We start from the raw sequence: 27,546 nt of genomic DNA on the forward strand, positions 1-27,546 counted from the left end.
TGCATAGACTAGTAAGCAGTTATCTCCCCAAAAGCGGTGGTTCAGCCTGTAGGAGTTGAAGTAGTTTGAAATAATGTTCTTAATACAGCTTGACCTACTGTTGCTTGTTGTGCAGTTAGCACATCTACACAGTAGTGCTTGGTAAATGTATGAGGCGTAGACCATGTTGCTGCCTTACATATTTCGTTCATTGGAATATTTCCTAGAAAGGCCATGGTAGCACCTTTCTTTCTGGTTGAGTGTGCCTTTGGTGTAATAGGCAGTTCTCTTTTAGCTTTAAGATAGCAGGTTTGAATGCACTTAACTATCCATCTAGCAATGCCTTGTTTTGAAATTGGATTTCCTGTATGAGGTTTTTGAAAGGCGATAAATAATTGTTTTGTCTTTCGAATTAGTTTTGTTCTGTCAATGTAGTACATTAGTGCTCTTTTGATATCTAATGTATGTAGTGCTCTTTCAGCTACCGAATCAGGCTGTGAGAAGAACACTGGTAATTCTACTGTTTGATTTAGGTGGAACGGTGAGATTACTTTTGGTAAAAATTTAGGATTGGTCCGTAGAACAACTTTATTTTTGTGTATTTGAATAAATGGTTCTTGAATGGTAAATGCTTGAATCTCACTCACTCTTCTTAGAGATGTGATGGCAATTAAAAATGCAACTTTCCACGTTAAGTATTGCATTTCACAAGAGTGCATGGGCTCAAAAGGTGGACCCATGAGTCGTGTTAGGGCAATGTTGAGGTTCCATGAAAGAACTGGTGGTGTTCTTGGTGGTATAATTCTCTTTAGGCCTTCCATAAACGCCTTTATGACTGGTATCCTAAACAATGAAATTGAGTGCGTAATTTGTAGGTAAGCAGAAATTGCCGTAAGATGTATTTTAATGGAAGAGAAAGCTAGGTTAGATTTCTGCAAATGTAGTAAGTATCCTACTATTTCTTTTGCAGATGCGTGTAAAGGTTGAATTTGATTATTATGGCAGTAATAAACAAATCTTTTCCACTTATTTGCATAGCAGTGTCTAGTGGTAGGTTTTCTAGCTTGTTTTATGACCTCCATACATTCCTATGTGAGGTCTAAGTGCCCGAATTCTAGGATTTCAGGAGCCAAATTACTAGATTCAACGATGCTGGATTTGGATGTCGGATCTGTTGTTTGTGTTGTGTTAACAGATCTGGTCTGTTGGGTAGTTTGACATGAGGTACTACTGAAAGGTCTAGTAGTGTTGTGTACCAAGGTTGCCTTGCCCATGTTGGTGCTATTAGTATGAGTTTGTTTTGACTCAACCTGTTTACTAGACATGGAAGGGGAGGGAGAAAAAGCGTACGCAAATATCCCTGACCAGTTCATCCATAGAGCATTGCCTTGGGATTGATCTTGTGGGTACCTGGATGCGAAGTTTTGGCATTTTGAGTTTTTTTTTGTTGAAAATAGATCTATTTGAGGTGTTCCCCAAATTTGAAAGTAATTGTTTAGTATTTGGGGGTGAATTTCCCATTCGTGGGTTTGTTGGTGATCTCGAGAGATTGTCTGCCAACTGGTTCTGAATCCCTGGAATAAATTGTGCTATTAGGCGAATGTTGTTGTGAATCGCCCAATGCCATATTTTTTGTGTTAGGAGGCACAACTGTGTCGAGTGTGTCCCTCCTTGTTTGTTTAGATAATACATTGTCGTCATGTTGTCCCTTTTGACAAGAATGTATTTTTGGGTTATGGGTTGAAATGCTTTCAGCGCTAGAAATACTGCTAACAGTTCTAAGTGATTTATGTGAAACTGCCTCTGATGTATGTCCCATTGTCCTTGGATGCTGTGTTGATTGAGGTGTGCTCCCCACCCTGTCATGGAAGCATCCGTCGTTATGACGTATTGTGGCACTGGGTCTTGGAAAGGCCGCCCTCGGTTTAAATTTGAACTGTTCCACCATAGAAGCGAGAGGTATTTTTGGCAGTCTATCAACACCAGATCTAGAAGTTGACCCTGTGCTTGTGACCATTGTGATGCTAGGCACTGTTGTAAGGGCCGCATGTGCAATCTTGCGTTTGGGACAATGGCTATGCATGAAGACATCATGCCTAGGAGTTTCATTACCATTTTGACTTGTATCTTTTGTGTTGGATACATGGCCTGTATTACCTTGTGAAATGTTTGAACCCTTTGTGGACTTGGAGTGGCAATCCCTTTTGCTGTGTTGATTGTCGCTCCTAAGTATTGCTGTGTTTGACACGGCAAAAGGTGTGACTTCGCGTAATTGATCGAGAAACCTAGCCTGTGAAGGGTCTGTATGATGTAGTTTGTGTGCTGTGAACATTGTCTTAACGTGTTGGTTTTGATTAACGTACGGGAACACATGTATTTGCTGCCTTCTGATATGTGCAGCTACTACTGCCAGGCACTTTGTAAAAACTCTTGGCGCAGTTGTTATTCCGAATGGCAACACTTTGAATTGGTATTTCCTGTGTGAAGGATGTATTGGTATATGGAAATACGCATCTTTTAGGTCTAATGTTGTCATGTAATCTTGCTGTTTGAGCAGTGGGATTGTGTCTTGTAGCGTGACCATGTGAAAGTGGTCTGATTTGATGTAGGTATTTAGTGTTCTGAGATCTAGTATTGGTCTCAGAGTTTTGTCCTTTTTGGGTATTAGAAAGTACAGTGAGTAAACTCATGTGTTCTTTTGTAGATTTGGCACTAATTCTATTGCGTCCTTTTGTAGCAATGCTTGAACTTCTAGTCCTAGAAGATCTATATGTTGTTTTGACATTGTGTGTTTTCGGTGGGATGTTTGGAGGGAATTGGTGAAATTCTATGCAATAACCATGCTGGATAATTGCTAAGACCCAGGTGTCTGTTGTTATTTCCTCCCAAAGTTTGTAAAATTGGCTTAGTATTCCCCCCCACAGGTGTTATGTGATGGGGTTGTGTGACTTGTGAGTCACTGTTTATTTTGAGGAGTTTTGGGGCCTTGGAATTTCTCGATTTCTTGGGAATTGGCCCCCTCTATATTGCCCCCGAAAACCTCCCCTCTGATATTGACCCTGGTAAGTAGGCCTTGTTTGTGAGGTTGTGGTTTCTGTGGGTTGACCTCGAAACCCTCCCCTAAAAGGTGTTTTTCAAAATGTGCCTCTGCTCTGCGGGGAGTAGAGTGCGCCCATGGCTTTGGCTGTATCAGTGTCTTTTTTGAGTTTCTCAATGGCAGTGTCTACCTCCGGACCAAACAATTGCTGTTCATTAAATGGCATATTGAGCACAGCTTGTTGGATTTCCGGCTTGAACCCTGAAGTGCGCAGCCATGCGTGCCTTCGTATCGTGATTGCAGTGTTTATTGTCCTTGCAGCTGTATCTGCTGCATCCATGGAAGACCGTATCTGATTATTTGAGATACTTTGTCCTTCTACCACCTGTTGCGCTCTTTTTTGGAACTCCTTGGGTAAGTGTTCGATGAGATGTTGCATTTCATCCCTGTAAGGAAATGCCTCCTTGGCATGGTTACCCCCTGACTTTTTGCCTTTGCTGATGCTATGTTTTGAATTGAAAGTGTGCTGAGGCCTGCTAACCAGGCCCCAGCACCAGTGTTCTTTCCCTAACCTGTACTTTTGATTCCCCAATTGGCACACCCTGGCATCCAGATAAGTCCCTTGTAAGTGGTACCCCTGGTACCAAGGGCCCTGATGCCAAGGAAGGTCTCGAAGGGCTGCAGCATGTCTTATGCCACCCTGGAGACCCCTCACTCAGCACAGACACACTGCTTGCCAGCTTGTGTGTGCTGGTGAGAACAAAACGAGTAAGTCGACATGGCACTCCCCTCAGGGTGCCATGCCAGCCTCTCACTGCCTATGCAGATATAGATAAGTCACCCCTCTAGTAGGCCTTACAGCCCTAAGGCAGGGTGCACTATACCATAGGTGAGGGCACCAGTGCATGAGCACTGTGCCCCTACAGTGTCTAAGCAATACCTTAGACATTGTAAGTGCAGGGTAGCCATAAGAGTATATGGTCTGGGAGTCTGTTTTACACGAACTCTACAGCACCATAATGGCTACACTGAAAACTGGGAAGTTTGGTATCAAACTTCTCAGCACAATAAATGCACACTGATGCCAGTGTACATTTTATTGTAAACTACACCCCAGAGGGCACCTTAGAGGTGCCCCCTGAAACCTTAACCGACTATCTGTGTAGGCTGACTGGTTCCAGCAGCCTGCCACACTAGAGACATGTTGCTGGCCCCATGGGGAGAGTGCCTTTGTCACTCTGAGGCCAGTAACAAAGCCTGCACTGGGTGGAGATGCTAACACCTCCCCCAGGCAGGAGCTGTAACACCTGGCGGTGAGCCTCAAAGGCTCACACCTTTGTCACAGCACCGCAGGACACTCCAGCTAGTGGAGTTGCCCGTCCCCTCCGGCCACGGCCCCCACTTTTGGCGGCAAGGCCGGAGGAAACAAAGAAAACAAGGAGGAGTCACTGGCCAGTCAGGACAGCCCCTAAGGTGTCCTGAGCTGAGGTGACTAACTTTTAGAAATCCTCCATCTTGCAGATGGAGGATTCCCCCAATAGGATTAGGGATGTGACCCCCTCCCCTTGGGAGGAGGCACAAAGAGGGTGTACCCACCCTCAGGGCTAGTAGCCATTGGCTACTAACCCCCCAGACCTAAACACGCCCTTAAATTTAGTATTTAAGGGCTCCCCTGAACATAAAACTTTAGATTCCTGCAACTTACCTGAAGAAGAAGACTGCTGAGCTGAAAAACCCCTGCAGAGGAAGAACAGAAGACACCAACTGCTTTGGCCCCAGTCCTACCAGCCTGTCTCCTGCCTTCCAAAAGAAACCTGCTCCAGCGACGCTTTCCAAGGGACCAGCGACCTCTGAGGACTGCCCTACTTCAAGAAAGACAAGAAACTCCCGAGGACAGCGGCACTGCTCCAAAAGAACTGCAACTTTGTTTCAAGGAGCAGATTTAAAGACCCCTGCAACTCCCCGCAAGAAGCGTGAGACTTGCAACACTGCACCCGGCGACCCCGACTCGACTGGTGGAGAAACAACGCTTCAGGGAGGTCCCTCCGGCGACTCTACGACTGAGTAACCAAAGTTGTCCCCCCTGAGCCCCCACAGCGACGCCTGCAGAGGGAATCCCGAGGCTCCCCCTGACGGCGACTGCCTGAACTCCATTTCCCGACGGCTGGAAAAGACTCTGCACCCGCAGCCCCCAGCACCTAAAGAAACGGAACTCCTGTGCAGGAGTGACCCCCAGGAGGCCCTCTCCCTTGCCCAGGTGGTGGCTACCCCGAGGAGCCGCCCCCCCCCCCCCTTGCCTGCCTGCAACACTGAAGAGATCCCTTGATCTCTCATTGAAAACCATTACAAACCCGACGCGTGTTTGCACACTGTACCCGGCCGCCTCCGCGCTGCTGAGGGTGTACTTTTTGTGTTGACCTGTGTCCCCCCCCCCCCCCGGTGCCCTACAAAACCCCCCTGGTCTGTCCTCCGAAGACGCAGGTACTTACCTGCTGGTAGACTGGAACCGGGGCACCCCCTTCTCTCCATTGAAGCCTATGCGTTTTGGGCACCTCTTTGACCTCTGCACCTGACCGGCCCCGAGCTGCTGGTGTGGTAACTTTGGGGTTGCTCTGAACCCCCAACGGTGGGCTACCTTGGACCAAAAACTGAAACCTGTAAGTGACTTACTTACCTGTTAAAACTAACATTACTTTACCTCCCCCAGGAACTGTAAAAATTGCACTGTGTCCACTTTTAAAACAGCTTATTGTGTTTTATGTGAAAAGTATACATGCTAATGAAATGATTCAAAGTTCCTAAAGTACTTACCTGCAATACCTTTCAAATGAGATATTACATGTAAAATTTGAACCTGTGGTTCTTAAAATAAACTAAGAAAATATATTTTTCTATAACAAAACCTATTGGCTGGATTTGTCTCCGAGTGTGTGTTCCTCATTTATTGCCTGTGTGTATGTACAACAAATGCTTAACACTACTCCTTTGATAAGCCTACTGCTCGACCACACTACCACAAAATAGAGCATTAGTATTATCTCTTTTTGCCACTATCTTACCTCTAAGGGGAACCTTGGACTCTGTGCAGGCTATTCCTTACTTTGAAATAGCACATACAGAGCCAACTTCCTACAATCCCAATGAGCTCTGTCGTATCTTGCCAAAAGTGCTTGTGAATTGGCAATACGCCATTGATTTGCTGCTTGTGCTGCAACCCTTTTTCCCGCCGCATCAAATTTGCAGCTCTCTTTGTCTGGAGGTGGTGCGTCGCCTGAGGTATGAGAGTTGGCTCTCTTACGAGCTGCCCCGACAACTACTGAGTCTGGTGTTAGTTGTGTTGTAATATAGATTGGATCTGTTGGCAGTGGCTTGTACTTTTTCTCCACCCTTGGAGTTATGGCTCTGCCTTTAACTGGATCCTGAAATATTTGTTTTGAATGTCTTAGCATTCCTGGGAGCATGGGAAGGCTTTGGTACTGGCTATGGGTGGAGGATAGGGTGTTAAACAGAAAGTCATCCTCAATTGGTTCAGAATGTAAGATGACGTTGTGAAATTCGGCTGCCCTTGCGACCACCTGTGTCTAGGATGTACTGTCCTCAGGTGGTGACGGTTTTGTGGGGTAGGAGTCTGGGCTGTTGTCAGACACTGGAGCATCGTAAAGGTCCCATGCATCGGGATCCTCCTGACTCATTGTAGTATGAGCTGGTGAGTGCATCAGTGGTGGAGTTGTTGCTGGTGATGCATGTGTTGATGGTGGTGGAGACAGTGGCGGGGTTGTTTTCCTTGCCACTTTTGCCTGTGGTTGCTTGTCCTTTTGTTGAAAGGCAAGTTTCCTTTTTATTTTGATTGGGGGGGGGGGGGGGGGGAAGAGTGGTTATCTTCCCTGTGTACTCATGAATATGCAGCCTTCTTTGCGTGTAGTCAGGCTCTACAGCTTGAAGCTCCTCTCCAAAACTATGCAATTGGGAGGTTAATCCTTGTTCCTTTGTATAGGAACTCGTTTTCGGCTCCGAGGCTGGATGTTTCGGAACCGAAACCTTTTCGGAAGTCTTTTTAGGCTCCGAAGAAACTTTCTTTGTTTTCAGCGTGGTGTCTCGGTGCCGAAATTCTTCGGTGCCGCTGTCTCTGTGCCGAAGTTTCTCGGAGCCGCTGTCTCGGCTCAGAGGTTGCTGTGTGGCAGTATCTCGACCGGAGTCGGATGACTTAGACACCAGCATGCCCTTTTTCGGTGCCTTGGATCGGTCACCTAGTTTTCGGGTTAAGCCATGGCCTGTTGGCGGTGGCGTCCCCTGGGCTTTTGTGGACTTCTCATGAGTCTTGATTTTCGACGTCTTACTCACGGTTTGGTGTGTTTCTTCGGCGTAGAGTTCTTCAGAATCCGACTCGCGGATGGAGAAAGCTTCTTCTTCCTCCTCGAAACGTTCTTGACCTGTTGGCGTGGACGCCATTTGTAATCTCCTGGCTCTTCGGTCTCTCAGCGTCTTCCTCGACCGAAACGCTCGACAGGCTTCACAAGTATCCTCCTTGTGCTCGGGGGCAAGCACAGGTTACAGACCAGATGCTGATCCGTATACGGATACTTGTTATGGCATGTTGGGCAGAAGCGGAATGGGGTCCGTTCCATCAGCCTTGAAGTCGCACGTGGCCGGGCCGACCAGGCCCCGACGGGAGAATCGAAAACCCCGAAGGGCCACCGGAGCTCTTCAAAATTCGGTGTCGAATTGTTCTAACTAACCCGATACCGAACGCAAACAATAGACGATTTTTCCGAGATTCTAACTAACTTTCCGACCCGAAACACGGAGCGAAAAGGAACACGTCCGAACCCGATGGCAGAAAAAAACCAATCTAAGATGGAGTCGACACCCATGCGCAATGGAGTCGAAATGGGAGAAGTCCCTCGGTCTCGTGACTCGAAAAGACTTCTTCGAAGAAAAACAACTTGTAACACTCCGAGCCCAACACCAGATGGCGGACTGTGCACAGCATGTGTATCTGCAGCTACACATGCCATCGACATATATATATATGAAAAATAATATACACATACATCTATACAACCACATATCCAAGTGCAATCAGAAAGGTGGGTGTGACTGAGGTAATCCACAGGTAGCTTTTGTATCCACCAGAAAAAGGCATTACCGAAGGTAAGTAACTGCTCTTCTGAGGGATACAAACTACCTGTGGATTCCTCACCTTATGAATAGATTCCCAAAGCAGTACTGCACTCGGAGATGGGTGCCCGCCTGATTACACCAAGAAATCCTGCAACACAGATCGTGCAAAATGGCTGTACCTCCGAACTTCAGAGTTCAAGCCGTAAAGCTTTGCGAAAGTATTGAGGGACGCCCAAGTTGCTGCCTTGCAAATATCAACCACTGGAACCCCCCGCAACCCCCCCCCCCTTGCCAGGGCCAAAGTAGCAGACTTAGCCCTAAGGATAACCCACCTGGAGAGAGGTCTTTTATGGACTGCTCTGCCCTTCCTCTGTCCAACGTACCCCACAAACAGCTGATCTTCCAGGCGAAAGTCCTTCGTCGTTTCAATGTAAAAACGAAGCACCCTTTTAGGGTCCAAGCGGTGAAGCCTTTCTTCCTCCTTCGAGGGGTGAGGGGGGGGGGGTAAAAAGATGGATCGTAATAGTCTGCCCTATATGAAAAGGAGTGACAACTTTTGGCAGGAAAGCTGCCCTGGTTTTCAACACCACTTTATCTGGGAAAGACAAGGTAAAAGGGGATTTAACAGGAAGAGCTTGGAGCTCACTAACTCACCTAGCCAAGGTTATGGCAACAAGAAAAACGGTCTTAAGCACTAAAAACCTTAACAGGCAAGAGTGCATGGGCTCAAAAGGGGACCCCATTAAAAAGGTTAAAACAAGATTTAGGTCCCACTGAGGAACATGAAAAGGAGTGGGAGGAATTTTCTTAAGTAAACCCTTAAGAAACCTAACTGCAGTAGGTGATTTAAACAATGAGGGCGGACGGAGTGGCTAAATAACCCTTAACCGTAGCCACTGCACAACCCTTCTTTGCTAAGTCCAAAGCAAATAATAAAATATCAAAAAGGTGGGCCTTCAACGGGTCAATTTGCTTTTCTCCACCTCCAAGCCACGAATTTTGCCCACCTGCCGGCATAAACTGACTTAGTTGAGTGCCGCCTGGCCAACAGAATCACATCCACTACATCTGGTGGCAGAGAAAAGGAACTCCAGTTGCCCCATTCAATCTCCAGGCATGAAGGTGCAGGCTCTGGAGGTGGGGGTGTAGATCCTGCCCCTGCGACAGGAGGTCTGCCCTGAGAGGTAGACGGAGCGGAGGGCACAGCGATAGTTGGAGAAGGTCCGTGTACCGCACCCTTCTCGGCCAATCCGGGGCTATTAAAATAACCTGAGCCTGATCTTGGCACGCATGTTGAGCAACCCGGCCAGATAATTTGCTACAAGCAAATCCAATGATCCTGAAGCCAGGACCAGAGACGCAGAGAAGATACGACCCTACTCCTCCCTGCTTGTTTATATACCACATAGCAGTAGTGTTGTCCGTCAGGACCTGACCTGACGGACCGCGAAGGGATGGGAGGAAGGCCTTGAGACCCAAGCGTATCACCCGCAATTCCAACAGCTTGATATGAAAAGTCCGTTCTACTGGAGACCAACGACCCATGATCTCCAGGTCCCCCCAAATGAGCTCCCCCACCCTAGAGTGGAAGCATCAGTCATGACCGTGGCCACCGGTGGCAGCAGTGAAAACGGCCTTCCTTGCGAAAGTTTGCCGTTCACAGCCCGCTGCAGCGTCTCTGGAGATCGTGATCGACTCAGATCCCCTTTGTGTTGAAACCACAGAGGCACCATTGGCGAGCGCTCATGTGCCAACATGCATGAGTGACCAACAGAATGCAAGATGCGAACAGACCGAGCAGGCGCAAGACCTTGAGGACTGGAACAACCGCTCCATTTTGAAACATTGGAATCAATGCCTGAATATTCTGGATCCGCTGAGGTGGAGGATAGGCCCGATTCAATGTTGTGTCCAGTACTGCCCCTATGAACTGGAGGCAGTGAGGGCTCCAGGTGAAATTTGGGTACATTGATCGAAAAACCCAGCCTGAACAACAACTGAATTGTCATCCTCAAGTGACTCACAAGCGCTGGAGACTTGGCTTTGATCAACCAATCATCCAGGTAAAGGAATACCGATAGCCCTTTCCTTGAGACTTGCTGCCACCACTGCCATCACCTTTGTGAAGACTCGAGTGCTGAAGTAAAACCAAACGGAAGGACTGCAAACTGATAGTGTTGCGACCCCTCCACAAACTGGAGATACTTCCTGTGCGACTTGAGTATAGGGATATGAAAATACGCATCCTGCAAGTCAACAGACCCCATCCAATCCTCTTTAGTGCAGGTACTTCTGGCGTTGAACAGTCACCATTTTGAATTTCTCCTGTATGAGGAACCAATTCAAAATCCTCAGGTCTAGAATCAGTCTCAAAACAATCATCCTTCTTGGGGGATCAGGAAGTATCTTGAACAACCTTGACCCCTTTCCTGCTCTGGAAAGAACTCCACCACACCTTTTGACATTAGGGTCTGAACCTCCTGCTATAACAGGAGATGGTCTTCTGAACAAAACATGGTCCGGGGAGGGATGGGAGGAGGAAACTCCTGAAAATGGAGAGCATATCCTTTTCTTACAATATTTAGAACCCATGAGTCCGATGTAACCAACTTCCACTCGTGGAGAAAAAGACGTAATCTTCCCCCTACAGGAGAAGTATGGTTGATAAAGGGGAGAAAACTAGGGCTGCTTCCCTTGCTGTTGTCCTCCAGAGGAAGGAGGATGACACAGGGTGCTGCTGGGTGATCCCTCGTGTTCTAACCCTCCCCCACCCTCTAAAAGACCGATATGGGAGGCTGTTAGGCTGCTGGACCAAGGACTGGGGTCTCCCTCGATAAACTGCCCCACATCCAAACCCCCTGACCCTCCAAAAGGACTTAAAAGGGGTAGCAGAGGAGGCTTGCAATCCTAAAGACTTCACTGTGGCCCTTCTATCTTTAAAGCGCTCTAGGGCAGAGTCCGCTTTATCTCCAAACTGTTTTCCCCCCCCCATCAAAGGGCAAATCCAACAAGGTGGTCTGTACATCTGAAGAAAACCCAGAGGACCTCAACCAAGCGTGCCTCCTGGTAGCAAAAGATGTACCCATTGCCCTGGCCACAGAGTCCGTAGAGTCCAGGCCAGACTGAATTATTTCGCCGCAGCCTGTGCATCAGACAGGAGATTCCCAAATGGTCTCTGTACATCCTGCGGCAGGTCAGGAACCATGGCCTTCGGAGTCCATGAGGGCGTGGACATATTTACCCAGCACATAGGTAGCATTTGCAGCCTTGAGAGCCATGCTGCAAGACGAAAAGGTCTTTGCGGATTGCTCCATCCGCTTGGATTCCCTGTCAGATGGAATTACAGGGAAGGAGCCCAGAACAGATTGTGTAGATAGAGCAAGAGTCCTGGACCTCTTCGGGGTAGGTAGTCGTGATAAAAACTCCAGATCACCAGGCACCACTATCTCCTTGCCACAGCTCTATTCACAGCAGGCGACAATACAGGCTTCCTCCAAAGTTCTAATATGGGTTCTGTAAGAGCCTCGTTGAATGGAAGCAAAGGGTCTGCAGAAGCCGAAGAAGGATGCAGAGAGTCATTATGGCGCAGTTTATGCTTCTTAGAAGAAGCATGGGAAGAGGATCTTCGATGGCTCCTATGACCCTTCTTCACCTTGGCCAAAAAGTTTAGCCTCCCTTTCCTTTAAAGCCTTAGGATTCATGCTCTGGCAAGACACTCAGACAACATGCGACCCCCCACACTGTGCATGGATTGAAACTGGACTTCCTAGGGGGAGACATTGTAACTACAAAGTGCAACAAGATGAAACCTCCCACAGAAGCGAGAGCTAGGAGAAAATCGTTAGCATCGACGGCACGGAAAAAAGGGAACTAACATCAGCACGCCGGCGAGGACCTCTTATTGGCACGGTGACGTCAGACGAGTCGTATGGAGCCGTGCAACTGTGACATCCTGGTTGACGTGGAGAGCTGGGAAGAAGATTCTCGTTGGATGCTGGTGCAAGGGTGAATTCAGAAGGTGAGGAATCCACAGGGAGTTTGTATCCATCAGAACGGTCATTCTCTATTATTGGAGCTTCTTAACTTCTCTCTGCAGAATGGTCTCATGCCTTTGAGATGGAAGCATGCCATGGTTCTTCCTCAGTTATAAAAGCCCAATCTAGATGCTTCAAATATGACACATTTTCAGCCCATTTCTTTGGTAATTGTCTTCTCCAAAATACTCTGTGGGGGGGGGGGGGGGGGGGGGGGGGGAGGCCAACATCCACCTCATAATACAGTCTGCCCTGTTGGGCGTCAATGAACATACAAGACAACACCTAGATGGTGTCACTGCTGCACCCATTCTACTTGATTTGAGTGCGGCTTTTGACAGGGTATCCCACTTTATCCTGGTAGATAGACTGGAGACTCTTGGCCTGAAAGGTTCAACTTTAAGTTGGCTTATCTAACAGATCGTGTGTTCCAGGTTTTCGACCAACAAAATCTAAACCTTAAGAGTTCCAAGGCTCAGTACTGAGCCCATTAGACTTCAACATCTACGTTCGTCCCTTAGCAGACCTCCGAAGGTCGAGCTCGCAAGTGCTCCGACATGTTGTAATCCGTGGGCTTTTAACTATGCCCACTGCATGCCCATCATTCACTCATTCATAGACTTGCCTTTCAAAAAATCCTTTATGATTGTCATTACAGCGGTGCATGCTCCATGGCCCACCTGTATCTGGTGTTAGTCATTAGGCAGAGGGGCCAATCTTTCTATACATCTTCATGCTAGAAGGTCAGCTTCCCATTGTGGCAAGGTGCATGCCTCAATGTTACGGCATTGGTAGCTATGTTCCCTTAACGTTAGGATTTATTTTCTGCAAGATCGCTCGCCTGCGATCAGAGTAATGTCAGGGCTTAATTCCTGGGCTTGCGCTTCTTGCGCACACAATCTTGCCCTGTGTTCTGCCTAACTATTATATAGGGACTTCAAGCCCCAGCTTCCTTGCGGCAGCCATCTTGGGCAAGACACTACTATTTAAGCGGCCCGCCCAGTTCTCAGTGAGCACTATTTTGGAATCCTTGCAGAGAGCGGGTGCTCAGGTTCTGGGCTCCTTGATTTTGTATGCAAACGTGCGGTTTCTGTTTATGAAGCCGCCTTGTGTTTCGCTAGATTGACATCTAAGGCGGTAAGAAGGATGGTGGTTTTTGGCTTCCACCATCATTTCTCTTGTTATTTTGAAAGCGCTCATTCCAGTTTCTTCATTGCATGTACACCAAACAGTAATTTCTTGTTACATAGTAAGCGCTCATAAGCCAGAGTAAAACTACATAGCTACCATTTATTTCTGTGTTACATGAATCGTTCACAAATTGCAGAACCAAATTTAAGATACATTGTATTAAACCGCTCACTAGTGGCAAAGTGAAAACAAGATACATTGTGCTGCACTCGATTCAAAGTTGTTAGACTCCTTAAGAGGGGGAAAAAAAAAGACCTCTAACAATGATTTTAAATCGGGAGACAGAAAGTGCAAGACATATTGCATAAAGAGATAAAACCTGGCATTCGTGTTCTCTTGTTGGCCATTTGATTCTTGTTTCCACAGGTCTCCCTCTCTGCTGTTCCCTTCCCTTCGTCTGGCCACTCAAACTCTGTCATTATAGCAAGTAGAGTTAGAGGTGACAGGCCTACTGATCACGTGTAAACCCTGAGGATTGGCCTCGCTGACAATCATTGGTAAATACTTTACGTTTGGCCCTCCTTGGGGCAGTTTTGTTACCGCCTTTGCTAGCGACCCTGTTACATGGATAGCTGCACTTTTGCTGATACGTTTGACTGTGAGCGCACGTTTCTCCTTGTGCGTCTCATTCACGCTCATGGCAGCCATAGCACTTTGAGTCTGCTCGCTTATGTCAACTGTTTTACTTTTCATTTTCAATTTGAGTAGAAAAAAGACCAGTTAGGAATTTACAAAGCTAATAGCTCTAACTCGAGCAAATGCAAGCCCAATTGCTTTGCAAATGCTAGTTTCATATACCGATGACACTTAAATTATTTTCTTGCAGTAAGCCCAGAACCATGACCCGTCAATTTAGAACCTTAGCTTGACGAAAAGTTAAAGTTGAATGAATAGAAACTCCCTTAGACTCAATGGGGATAAGACTGTGGTCATGGTTCTGAGTATGAGCCCTGCTCTACGGGGTGCCAGTGGTTGGCTTCTTTAGGGCAGACTTTTCTTGCCACATAAATTGAAAATGAAAAGTAGAACAGGTTCACATATGCAAGCTGATGGCTGCCATGAGCGCAAAGCAGACACAAGAGGAAACAGAAGTTTGCTTGCAGTGAAATGTATCAGCAAAAGTGCAAATACCCATATAACAGGGTGGATGTCATGCAAAGCGGTCGACTACTGCCCAGCGAGATCACCCTCCCTACGAAATGGAGAAAAAAAAAAAGAAGTCCAGATACCATATGTAAAACATCGAGCCTTGTATGCTTCAGAAGTTGGCCGGTGTGCTTGAGGAGTACTAAACACGAGAAAAAGCATGACATAAGTACGCCTTTCACTAATTAAATCAAGCTAATTTTAAAAGGCACGCCCACAAACCAACCAAACCGATGGGCTTGACATAGGCATGTGTAAGGAAATGCCTCCTTGGCATGGTTGCCCCCTGACTTTTTGCCTTTGCTGATGCTAGGTTTACAATTGAAAGTGTGCTGAGGCCTGCTAACCAGGCCCCAGCACCAGTGTTCTTTCCCTAACCTGTACTTTTGTATCCACAATTGGCAGACCCTGGCATCCAGATAAGTCCCTTGTAACTGGTACTTCTAGTACCAAGGGCCCTGATGCCAAGGAAGGTCTCTAAGGGCTGCAGCATGTCTTATGCCACCCTGGAGACCTCTCACTCAGCACAGACACACTGCTTGCCAGCTTGTGTGTGCTAGTGAGAACAAAACGAGTAAGTCGACATGGCACTCCCCTCAGGGTGCCATGCCAGCCTCTCACTGCCTATGCAGTATAGGTAAGACACCCCTCTAGCAGGCCTTACAGCCCTAAGGCAGGGTGCACTATACCATAGGTGAGGGTACCAGTGCATGAGCATGGTACCCCTACAGTGTCTAAACAAAACCTTAGACATTGTAAGTGCAGGGTAGCCATAAGAGTATATGGTCTGGGAGTCTGTCAAACACGAACTCCACAGCACCATAATGGCTACACTGAAAACTGGGAAGTTTGGTATCAAACTTCTCAGCACAATAAATGCACACTGATGCCAGTGTACATTTTATTGCAAAATACACCCCAGAGGGCACCTTAGAGGTGCCCCCTGAAACTTAACCGACTGTCTGTGTAGGCTGACTAGTTCCAGCAGCCTGCCACACTAGAGACATGTTGCTGGCCCCATGGGGAGAGTGCCTTTGTCACTCTGAGGCCAGTAACAAAGCCTGCACTGGGTGGAGATGCTAACACCTCCCCCAGGCAGGAGCTGTGACACCTGGCGGTGAGCCTCAAAGGCTCACCCCTTTGTCACAGCCCAGCAGGGCACTCCAGCTTAGTGGAGTTGCCCGCCCCCTCCGGCCACGGCCCCCACTTTTGGCGGCAAGGCTGGAGGGAACAAAGAAAGCAACAAGGAGGAGTCACTGGCCAGTCAGGACAGCCCCTAAGGTGTCCTGAGCTGAGGTGACTAACTTTTAGAAATCCTCCATCTTGCAGATGGAGGATTCCCCCAATAGGGTTAGGATTGTGACCCCCTCCCCTTGGGAGGAGGCACAAAGAGGGTGTACCCACCCTCAGGGCTAGTAGCCATTGGCTACTAACCCCCCAGACCTAAACACGCCCTTAAATTTAGTATTTAAGGGCTACCCTGAACCCTAGAAAATTAGATTCCTGCAAACTACAAGAAGGACTGCCTAGCTGAAAACCCCTGCAGAGGAAGACCAGAAGACGACAACTGCCTTGGCTCCAGAAACTCACCGGCCTGTCTCCTGCCTTCCAAAGAACTCTGCTCCAGCGACGCCTTCCAAGGGACCAGCGACCTCTGAATCCTCGGAGGACTGCCCTGCTTCGAAAAAGACAAGAAACTCCCGAGGACAGCGGACCTGCTCCAAAAAGACTGCAACTTTGTTTCGAGGAGCAGCTTTAAAGACCCTGCAATCTCCCCGCAAGAAGCGTGAGACTTGCAACACTGCACCCGGCGACCCCGACTCGGCTGGTGGAGAACCAACACCTCAGGGAGGACCCCCGGACTACTCTCCGACTGTGAGTACCAAAACCTGTCCCCCCTGAGCCCCCACAGCGCCGCCTGCAGAGGGAATCCCGAGGCTTCCCCTGACCGCGACTCTCTGAAACCTAAGTCCCGACGCCTGGAAGAGACCCTGCACCCGCAGCCCCCAGGACCGGACTTTCACTGGAGAAGTGACCCCCAGGAGTCCCTCTCCCTTGCCCAAGTGGAGGTTTCCCCGAGGAAGCCCCCCCTTGCCTGCCTGCAGCGCTGAAGAGATCCGTTGATCTCTCAGACTAACATTGCAAACCCGACGCTCGTTTCTACACTGCACCCGGCCGCCCCCGCGCTGCTGAGGGTGAAATTTCTGTGTGGGCTTGTGTCCCCCCCGGTGCCCTACAAAACCCCCCTGGTCTGCCCTCCGAAGACGCGGGTACTTACCTGCAAGCAGACCGGACCCGGGGCACCCCCTTCTCTCCATTGCAGCCTATGCGTTTTGGGCACCACTTTGAACTCTGCACCTGACCGGCCCTGAGCTGCTGGTGTGGTGACTTTGGGGTTGCTCTGAACCCCCAACGGTGGGCTACCTTGGACCAAGAACTGAACCCTGTAAGTGTCTTACTTACCTGGTAAAATTAACAAAAACTTACCTCCCCCAGGAACTGTGAAAATTGCACTAAGTGTCCACTTTTAAAGTAGCTATTTGTGAATAACTTAAAGTATACATGCAATTGAAATGATTCAAAGTTCCTAATGTACTTACCTGCAATACCTTTCAAACAAGATATTACATGTTAAATTTGAACCTGTGGTTCTTAAAATAAACTAAGAAAAGATATTTTTCTATAACAAAACCTATTGGCTGGATTTGTCTGAGTGTGTGTGCCTCATTTATTGTCTATGTGTATGTACAACAAATGCTTAACACTACTCCTTGGATAAGCCTACTGCTCGACCACACTACCAGAAAATAGAGCATTAGTATTATCTATTTTTACCACTATTTTACCTCTAAGGGGAACCCTTGGACTCTGTGCATGCTATTCCTTACTTTGAAATAGCACATACAGAGCCAACTTCCTACAGCATGGTTAAAAGAGATTACATCAGGGACAGAGCGCTTTGTGCTTGACCCTAAAAAATGGACTCGAGATAGTGGACAAGTACTGGTGCACTGGAATACTACCACTCCCCCTCTGGTCAACACACAGGTTAAACTTGCATCAATTAAAGCAAGTGTCAGAGCCAACCACTACATGATAGTGTAACGCACAGCATCTGGAATCTGGTAATGCTGCAAAACCTGCACGGTCTATTGGTCTGGTGCAACTCCTAGACTACTGTACATAACAAAAAAAAAAGAAAATCCAACATTTCAGTATAGATTTAGAGATGTCCCAGACTTGCATGGCACAGATGTCTAGCTTGACCTTACAAAAAAGCCTGACTATACATTTCTGCACTCCAATGTCGTAAAGTACATTGAACAGTTGAAAGTCTTGTATTTGGTACGACATCACAGACAACACTGCGCATGCAAACTATAAAGTCACCCAATCCTTCTCACTTGGCATAGCGTGTGTGGTTATTGAAAAAGGTAAACTTTAAAGCGGTTAGATATGTTTATTTGTTCAATTCTGAATAATGCAGTAGAATTGCATAAAATTCAATGGAACATTGTTGATTTAACAATGAAGCAGGGAACGTTTTGTAACTTTCAGCTTTCTGGTACACTGTCCAAACAGAACAGTAATCTACAGCTTGCATGAATTCCTTGTGGTAAAGTAGAAATCAATAACCTTTATATACATATTGAACCTCTTGCTCTTAACTTTGCTGGAGTAACCACTTAACCCTTTACACACTTGTCCAGACATTGAAACACCTTTAGTGTTCTCAAAATGCACCTTATTATTTAGCCCCAGATCCATGAAAGCACAATCAACTGACATTACAAGGAAAAGTGTACATCATATTTTACTACTTGGTCGCTCCCACTTCTACCACCATAAACATGAACAGTTGACTTAAAGACCAAGCTATTTCCAGATGATGTAGATTAAGGCACTGTTTCCGCTTTAAGCCAAAGCAGGAAAATCCTCTGGGTCATCAGGGTTAGGAGCCAAGCTGAGGACAGGAACTTCCGTCTAAATGGAGGAGAGAGAAAAAAAAAAAAAAAAGTGTTAACCCCTGACTGCATTCAAAGCTCGACTCCGCTCAAACACTCATGTACAAAGAGCTGCATCTAATAAATAAAATTACACTGCAGGGAGGAACAACTCATGCACAGCTAGCCAGCGTGCTGAAACCCATCAGACAGCACAGGTCTGCCTCGAAGAATGGTGTATACACCACTGGAAAATACGCACTTTATGGTCATAAATTACTGTGCTGTGTGAAAAAAGTACCGACTCAAAAAATGTATCATAATTTATGTCCGAGTCATGCTTTGGATTTCTTGGTCAGGGTGCAAATCCGGTCACTTTAATTCAGAAGTTTCACTTCTTTGGGCTTTTTACTGTGACATAGGGTGGATGGGTTCTTAAGTCCTTTCGTCTGAAGCCTTCCCATTAGATCAGGAAGCTGTGCTCTAAACTGTGTATTCTGCTTACAAGTCACATTGCAAGAGAAATGTAAATGCAGGAATTAAAAATGGAGCAATTAGTTTACTTCCACAATTGCTCTCAGACCTCCTTACCAATTAACTCAATTCCACCTGTCAGGATTGAACAGGTTCTAAAGACCTTGTGCAACAATTTTACTATCTAGTACGTAATAGCCTGCTTCAAATCAACCATAACAGTTTCCCAGTAAAAGGGCTGGCAGCGAAAGGAGCTGCAGGCATAGTATTTTAAACATTACCTACCCTTTTTAAATCCCTAGTACAGGGGATGTCATAATTCATATGTGGATATGGATGGTCTCCCGCAGTGGGCTTGCAGTTATTTGGACTAGTAAAGGTCCGCAGAATGTGACAAAAGCAGCCTTGGCTCCACTCAAGTGTGCATAGGTATTTTCAAGATAAAAAAAAAAAAAAAAAAAAATCTTAAGAGTAGCAATACCCATGTACCGCTAAATTATGTCCCTTGTAATGAGACCTGAGAACACCTTGCCTGAATTACTCACTTACTCAAAGTAGGTTGAATAAACGTCCCTGGTCCAAAGTATGCAACAAAAACAAAAAAAAGAAAATTAACAAACGTTACAAAGCAAATCTTTGGCTTGAAAGGGGAGACACTGCAAGAAAACAGGATTTACTCACCAGAACGGAATGGCCTACACGTTCAGGAGGGAGAAAGGGGTATATGGGGGTGGAGGTCTGGTGCACATGTATTTCTTTACAGATCAGATGGACAGGGATTAATCACCTTAAGCAAGGCCAGGGTCTTGTAGAGGTTCTTCCCTTCGATCAAAGTGGGTTCAAGAGAACCAGACCAGCTGTAATCCCAGGTTCCTACACCAGGGGAAGAGGAAACCCATATGTTCAGCCACAGCTCCCATGTTCAGGCCAAACTTGCTCAGTCTGTCATCCACTTACAAGATTCAGTGGTATCAAGATAGTGAGGAGCCCTGGTGGGTAAAAGGATGGGTACATTGAAGATAATGTACTAAACTGAGATCGTTAAGGGATAGTGAAAGGAATTCCTATTCTACTTGTCATAGCACCTGAAAGGGCTTGTTTAGACCTCCCCTCGAAAGATCACCAGTCTGCTGGTTCTGTCCTGACCGTTTTATGCAGATTCCTTGAGATTAATTGCTTCTTTTCACCTACCCAAAGTGGTGATTTTTTAACCTTTATTTTCTCCTTAGTCTTTCTCTCCTGGCTCTGACAGATTCTTCCATCTTGGACGTCTGCATTAAGGGGTGTGATTTTAAGATGTAGACAGTGATGTTTCTGATGAAGAGGAACTGGTCAGCCTTTCAAGACCAAAATCAAGTATTTTAACTAGAAAAGTCCACAATGCAAACTGGCATATCAGGTGTGGCATACCAATGGCAACAGACGGCTCAATCGACTGCAGAGTACTCAAAGGATTAGAGGGGGCTAGGGTTAGGCTCCTGTGTCTGTATTTTTTCAGTAACTTCCCTGTTGAGATTTGGGACATGAATTTGATGAGTGACTTGTTTTACGTCACCTTGGGATATTGCCTAGATTTTAAGACTTCCATTTATATTCAAAACATCACACATAGCCCTCTTTATTTGAACGAGGAAAGCATATTTCATGCAGTGGCATTGGTACAGCACAAATTTTACTAGGAGTCAATCAGCATAGTTAGATGGGCTTTGGAGCCCGCTACGTTGACACTGGGGTAGGTAAACTTTAATCGTGAAGGTTTAGATGCTGGTGCCATGCAGGAGGAATTCTGTGCAGCTAGGCTTCAGATAATACTTACAGAAACGAGAGCAGAGCTGAAATGGGTTTAGTTTGGAGTCAGTCATGAGCTGGAGAAGTGTTGTCTGTATACTGTTGTCATTTATCAAAGAGGGGTCAGGTAGAAATTGCAGATGCAGAAGGGATGAATTTATGTAGTACTCAGCGAAGTGATTGTTTTAGAGAAAGATTCCCGTCTATTTGAGATAATGGCAGTTGGTGAGAAAGAAGAGCCATGGAGGACGGAGCAACCCATGAATGCTTCCAGTGACTAAGCTTAGTAGTCAACTGCGTCAAAGGCAGCAGAGGTCGACCGGTTATCAGCCGGCAGTGGTTTCATGTTGGAGGGTGTCAGCTGAAGGGTGGCAGTCTCCATGCTGCAGGATGACAAGAAGCTAGACTAGTAGCATCATTATTTGTGTTCGGAATCTAATTGAAAAGAGACTGCTTTATCAATGTCCCTTTCCCCAATTAAAGACGGTGACTGGCAAGATCTAGGTAGAGTGCATTGTTTTTCCACAGCAAAACAGACGATCCCCGCTTTGAGTTTGTCTGGAAAGGTCTGACTGAGAAAGGCAATGATGGAGGCAAGATAACAGTTCATGTCTATGGAGAGATTTCACAGGGAATGAAGGCACACACTCTTTTTAGTAGGTGACCTGGACTGTGTCAGATATTAGCATTTACAATGCTTTCAAAGGCTGGCCAATCTAGTCATAATGACTAGGAAGCATAGTGGATGTTTGTTAGGTGCGCATATAGGTTCCGATTTTATGGCATCAGTGAAGTCGTGCATCACTCATCTGAGGGAGTGAGTTGATACAATGCTTAACATCTTTAAGGAATGCCTTGGTTGCGCTAGTTGCTTTGATTGTAGTTAGATATCTAACAGCCTGTGTGCGGAGTGGTTTATTTTGAGCTACAGAAGGTTATTTTGGGACATTGGTATGTCTCCAATTCTTGTCTTCATGTGGAAAAACTCTAGTCATTGGGCTTAGAGATTGAATTACTTTGTGGATCTACATGTGCCACTGAATACAATTCTCCAAACCGTCAAAGTATGTGGTATATGTTAGGGAATACACTGGCATCTGCTGTATGTTGCTCAAGCTGCCCAGCATCACAATAGTACACAGAAAAATATAATTGTCCTCATTGAAAATTATCACAGAAGATTCTTGTTGCAAGGAAACCATTACGGTTTGAAAACCACGACAAATGATAAATTCATACCATTTTCTTGAAACGTCACCATAACAGAACATCCTGGGAGTTGAGGTATAGGTTCTATTGCTGGAATCTATGCTCACGTTTTAGTTCTAATTTAAATAGTTTTCCACAATAAGCTATAAAACTTCTGCTTGAGGGAACTCGGAAAAGAAGGTCTAACCAGAAACAAAATTGTAAGCACACTACAAGTCCAAAAGTAACTATTTAAACCAGTTATACATATGGATTGTTCGCCAGAACATGTGTACAAGGAGGAGAAGACTAAGGAGAAATACACAATTCGTGTTCTAGCTCAAGGACGAAAGGGCTTAACTATACAAGTCTATTGGACACATACTTATGGTAAATATGAGGGTTCACAAAGACATGCTTTAAAATTGAGCCTGTCTTAAAAGGAAGTAACACAGGTTATTGTTCAAGTACCAGCATCTCGGTTTTTAGGAATACGTCCGAACCCGACAGCGGAAAAAAAAATAATCTAAGATGGAGTCGACGCCCATGCGCAATGGAGCCGAAGAGGGAGGAGTCCTTCGGTCCCGTGACCAAAAAAGACTTCTTCGAAGAAAAACAACTTATAATACTCCGAGCCCAACACCAGGCAGCGGACTGTGCCAAACATGTGTATCTGCAGCAACATATGCCATCGAACATATATATATATTTTTTAATTTAAGTGGTATTAAATACAGCTTTAGGACAACTGAAAATTAGAGCGATTTATATCAATGGCTTACTAAAGGTGTGTGCTCTATATTTGGCAGGTTGTTTTACACTTCAAATATTTGAGGACGTAACTCCAGTCTATATATTACATTGTCCTGGATTGAAACTGAAGAACAAAAAGAAAGAAAACAAATAACTTCAGAAAGGAAATTACAAGGAGCTAAATCAGACTCACTGAACTTGAGGCACCCTTCTCTATAGATGTGAAGGGACCGTTGCCTTTTTATAAGATGTGCATTTATAGAACACTAGGTTATGAAAATTATTTTTTTTCTTAACACCCCTGGTGTGCAGTGACCTGCGTGCATTACTGGAATACCATAAAAAATAAAATACAAAAAAATTATGAACTGGTCAATTCCACTGAAAAGTGGAATTATGGGGAAATAGTCAGATTTGTCCTCTCCAAAGCAACACTCTAAATTGGGCAAAGTTGCAAATGAAGAATGCTGGAAAGAGACTGAATTTGCAATATCATTCAAGCCTCACAAGTATATCTGTATGTGTATTTTGATCTTTGTTACTGCTAAGCATTAACATATGCTGCGATGTTGCATCATACGGTGTCCTTCAAACTCAGAGGGATCTTGGTTTCGATAAAGCGCACACTCGCCCAAAAAGTGGATATCTTGGTCCTAGTCTACAGACAGTTGCTAAGACATGAGACCAGAAGTAAGTCAAAAGCAACACAGGAGTTTTGATCAGTTTGCAGGACCTATCCAGCTCAGATGAGGCAAACAGGAAGGAGGAACAGTTCCAGGCTGTGGTTATAGTCAAAGAAAATAGGTAGCCACCTCCTTCGCACGCTCTAGAATCTAGAAGTGACAAGATTACCCAATACAGATTTTAAAGATGGTAGGAAAGAATTTAATTTCTTTATGTGCAAATGAAGATTCGTATACCTCGTCCACACGCAAACAGGACATCTACAGATGGGCATCCAGCATTTTTTTAAGCCAAGATTCGGCAGAAGCGTGGCATTCCTAATGAATGGAATGGTCACAGCAAAGTAACCCACAAAATCATTAAGAACAAGCAGGCGTTAGTCTATAAGCCTTGAAAAAAAAAAAAAAACATTCAAAAGGATGCCAACGTTATATGTTTAAGAGGCTGGAACATGGGCTACAGGTAGATTTTGTCGCCCCCGTCCCCACCCAAAAAAGACCCACCACACCGCAGCTATTATGTTGGCATTTAACTATTAGGAAACTGATTTCATCCAATTATCTAGGACACTCGCACTCCATAATCTGGAGTTGAAAGTAAGAATTTCCCTAAAGGTGCAGCATAAAATGGGTATTGGTCATCATAGGTATAGCCTGAGCATGCCAAGGGTTCAAATTAAGATAACAAAATGTACAATAAAGTAAGATTCTGGTTGGGGGCCCGTGATACCCTGCAAGAAATCTACTTGAAGGTCACACAATATGGATCTGAAACAGTCTGTGCTTGCTAAGATCTGTCTAGATCTTTACGGACAATATTTTCAGTCCAGCACTTTTGAGCGATAACCCAACACTGGTGTTGTGGTTCTGTTTTTCTTTCATTGAACCCATTACACTAACCCTTGAAACAATCTGCTGCCAAAAAACTTCTGAACTGAAGACAGTGCTCATAATGGCTTAGAGTGAGGTATCCACCTTACTGCTCACCTCTATAAAAAGGAAAAAGCAATCTCAAAGGAAGGTAGTTAACCCAATGCTTGCACGACAAACTGCAGAATAGGACTCATCTAATGCCACTGAGATGTCCTACACAATTAAAGCAGCTTCATCACCCGTGTCAAATGACAAACAGTTACAACTATTATTAAAAACAGTTTTGGTGTCAGTGGAAGAAAAAAACCTAGTCTGATACGGGTCGAACATTTTTTGATACCCCTACAAATCTTAAAAACTGAGTTAACGTCTGATTTTGGCTGGTAAGGTTAGTGAGATTGGACTGTAGTTTCGAGATGTTTGGTTCAGCATTGGGGTTTTTCAGTTGGTGAACAAGAGGTTTTTCCCAGAAGAGGAAGCATGAAGAGCTGGAACCAATTTTAGATGGCACACATTCTTTAGAACCTAAAGGGAAAGCGGAAAGTGGAAAGTGAGAGGGCAATTACAACACAGGCATTTTGGCCACTCGAAAGGCTCTTTATGTGCTATTTCAAAGTAAGGAATAGCATGCACAGAGTCCAAGGGTTCCCCTTCTAGGTAAAATAGTGGTAAAAATAGATAATACTAATGCTCTATTTTGTGGTAGTGTGGTCGAGCAGTAGGCTTATCCAAGGAGTAGTGTTAAGCATTTGTTGTACATAGACAATAAATGAGGTACACACACTCGGAGACAAATCCAGCCAATAGGTTTTGAATAGAAAAATCTCTTTTCTTAGTTTATTTTAAGAACCACAGGTTCAAATTTAACATGTAATATCTTGTTTGAAAGGTATTGCAGGTAAGTACATTAGGAACTTTGAATCATTTCAATTGCATGTATACTTTTCAAGTTATTCACAAATAGCTATTTTAAAAGTGGACACAGTGCAATTTTCACAGTTCCTGGGGGAGGTAAGTTTTTGTTAGTTTTACCAGGTAAGTAAGACACTTACAGGGTTCAGTTCTTGGTCCAAGGTAGCCCACCGTTGGGGGTTCAGAGCAACCCCAAAGTTACCACACCAGCAGCTCAGGGCCGGTCAGGTGCAGAGTTCAAAGTGGTGCCCAAAACGCATAGGCTAGAATGGAGAGAAGGGGGTGCCCCGGTTCCGGTCTGCTTGCAGGTAAGTACCCGCGTCTTCGGAGGGCAGACCAGGGGGGTTTTTGTAGGGCACCGGGGGGGGGGGGGGGGGGACACAAGCCCACACAGAAATTTCACCCTCAGCGGCACGGGGCGGCCGGGTGCAGTGTTAGAACAAGCGTCGGGTTCGCAATGTTAGTCAATGAGAGATCAAGGGATCTCTTCAGCGCTGCAGGCAGGCAAGGGGGGGCTTCCTCGGGGAAACCTCCACTTGGGCAAGGGAGAGGGACTCCTGGGGGTCACTTCTGCAGTGAAAGTCCGGTCCTTCAGGTCCTGGGGCTGCGGGTGCAGGGTCTTTTCCAGGCGTCGGGACTTAGGTTTCAGAGAGTCGCGGTCAGGGGAAGCCTCGGGATTCCCTCTGCAGGCGGCGCTGTGGGGGCTCAGGGAGGACAGGTTTTGGTACTCAGTCGTAGAGTAGTCCGGGGGTCCTCCCTGAGGTGTTGGTTCTCCACCAGCCGAGTCGGGGTCGCCGGGTGCAGTGTTGCAAGTCTCACGCTTCTTGCGGGGAGTTGCAGGGTTCTTTAAAGCTGCTTCTTGAAACAAAGTTGCAGTCTTTTTGGAGCAGGTCCGCTGTCCTCGGGAGTTTCTTGTCGTCGTCGAAGCAGGGCAGTCCTCAGAGGTCGCTGGTCCCTTTGGAAGGCGTCGCTGGAGCAGAGTTCTTTGGAAGGCAGGAGACAGGCCGGTGAGTTTCTGGAGCCAAGGCAGTTGTTGTCTTCTGGTCTTCCTCTGCAGGGGTTTTCAGCTGGGCAGTCCTTGTTGTTGCAGGAATCTCATTTTCTAGTGTAAGGAAATGCCTCCTTGGCATGGTTGCCCCCTGACTTTTTGCCTTTGCTGATGCTATGTTTACAATTGAAAGTGTGTTGAGGCCTGCTAACCAGGCCCCAGCACCAGTGTTCTTTCCCTAACCTGTACTTTTGTATCCACAATTGGCAGACCCTGGCACCCAGATAAGTCCCTTGTAACTGGTACTTCTAGTACCAAGGGCCCTGATGCCTGCTAGAGGGGTGACTGACCTATACTTGCATAGGCAGTGAGAGGCTGGCATGGCACCCTGAGGGGAGTGCCATGTCGACTTACTCGTTTTGTTCTCACTAGCACATACAAGCTGGTAAGCAGTGTGTTTGTGCTGAGTGAGAGGTCTCCAGGGTGGCATAAGTCATGCTGCAGCCCTTAGAGACCTTCCTTGGCATCAGGGCCCTTGGTACTAGAAGTACCAGTTACAAGGGACTTATCTGGATGCCAGGGTCTACCAATTGTGGATACAAAAGTACAGGTTAGGGAAAGAACACTGGTGCTGGGGCCTGGTTAGCAGGCCTCAGCACACTTTCAATTGTAAACATAGCATCAGCAAAGGCAAAAAGTCAGGGGGCAACCATGCCAAGGAGGCATTTCCTTACACCAGCTCTAAGGTGAGTGAAATGTTGCGCAAGTTTGGTCTGATTTCTTTCATTCTAAAACTGAAGTCTGAGCAGCCTATATGGGGGGGGGGGGGGGGGGGGGAAGGGGACACAAGCTTCTAAATCTGTAAAGCTACTGAAGGTGGCGAAAAGCTTTGGTAGGCACATGGACAGTTTCTGTCCAGAGTCTGATAACGAGCAATGGCCTGTAAGAGAATTTATAGATGTAAAGATGTAATATAAAAGCATCAGGTTGGGCACAACAGGTAGCAAAGCAATTGTGCTCCAGCTTCTTGAAGCATAGTATTTTATACCAGGATGTTAATCTCGTGTGTTTAGAAGAATGAAAATATTTAAGCAAGCTGATTTAGTTAAGCTGTTCAAATGGGACTACTGAATCAGAAGCCAAATCTATATTGGCATTAGAAATTGGAACTACACAGTCTTCCCTACAAAGCCAAACCTCAATCTAGAGTGAAAAAAAAAAAAAAAGAGATTGTAAAGCTAGGTTCCCAAAAGGAAATAACTGGCGATATGAAAGCCCGTGGAATACTGGCTATATGAAAGGCCTCACTGAATGATATCCAGCCTGCAAGACTAAGTCCCTCAGGGGAAATAGTTTGTTCTCTCGCTCTTTGTAAAGACAAAGCAAAGCTGCAAGTGAATCCCAGGTACACCCCTGCCAAGATTTGAGAGCCATA

The 27,546-nt window shown here is 46.0% G+C and overlaps 1 protein-coding gene across 5 annotated transcripts in view; it reads right to left on the reverse strand.

Moving 5' to 3' along the window:
* Window positions 1-17,948: 17,948 nt before the first annotated feature.
* Window positions 17,949-27,546, reverse strand: part of HABP4 (hyaluronan binding protein 4) — a 139,494-nt gene continuing 129,896 nt past the window's right edge. For all 5 annotated transcript variants that reach the window (XM_069227823.1, XM_069227806.1, XM_069227837.1 and 2 more), the window contains one exon: window positions 17,949-18,492. In XM_069227823.1, coding sequence (XP_069083924.1) covers window positions 18,424-18,492 — 69 coding nt within the window. In that variant the 3' untranslated portion in view covers window positions 17,949-18,423. The remainder of the gene's footprint in view (window positions 18,493-27,546) is intronic.

This window comes from Pleurodeles waltl, chromosome 1_1, assembly GCF_031143425.1.
Source record: "Pleurodeles waltl isolate 20211129_DDA chromosome 1_1, aPleWal1.hap1.20221129, whole genome shotgun sequence".
Classification (NCBI taxonomy): domain Eukaryota; kingdom Metazoa; phylum Chordata; class Amphibia; order Caudata; family Salamandridae; genus Pleurodeles; species Pleurodeles waltl.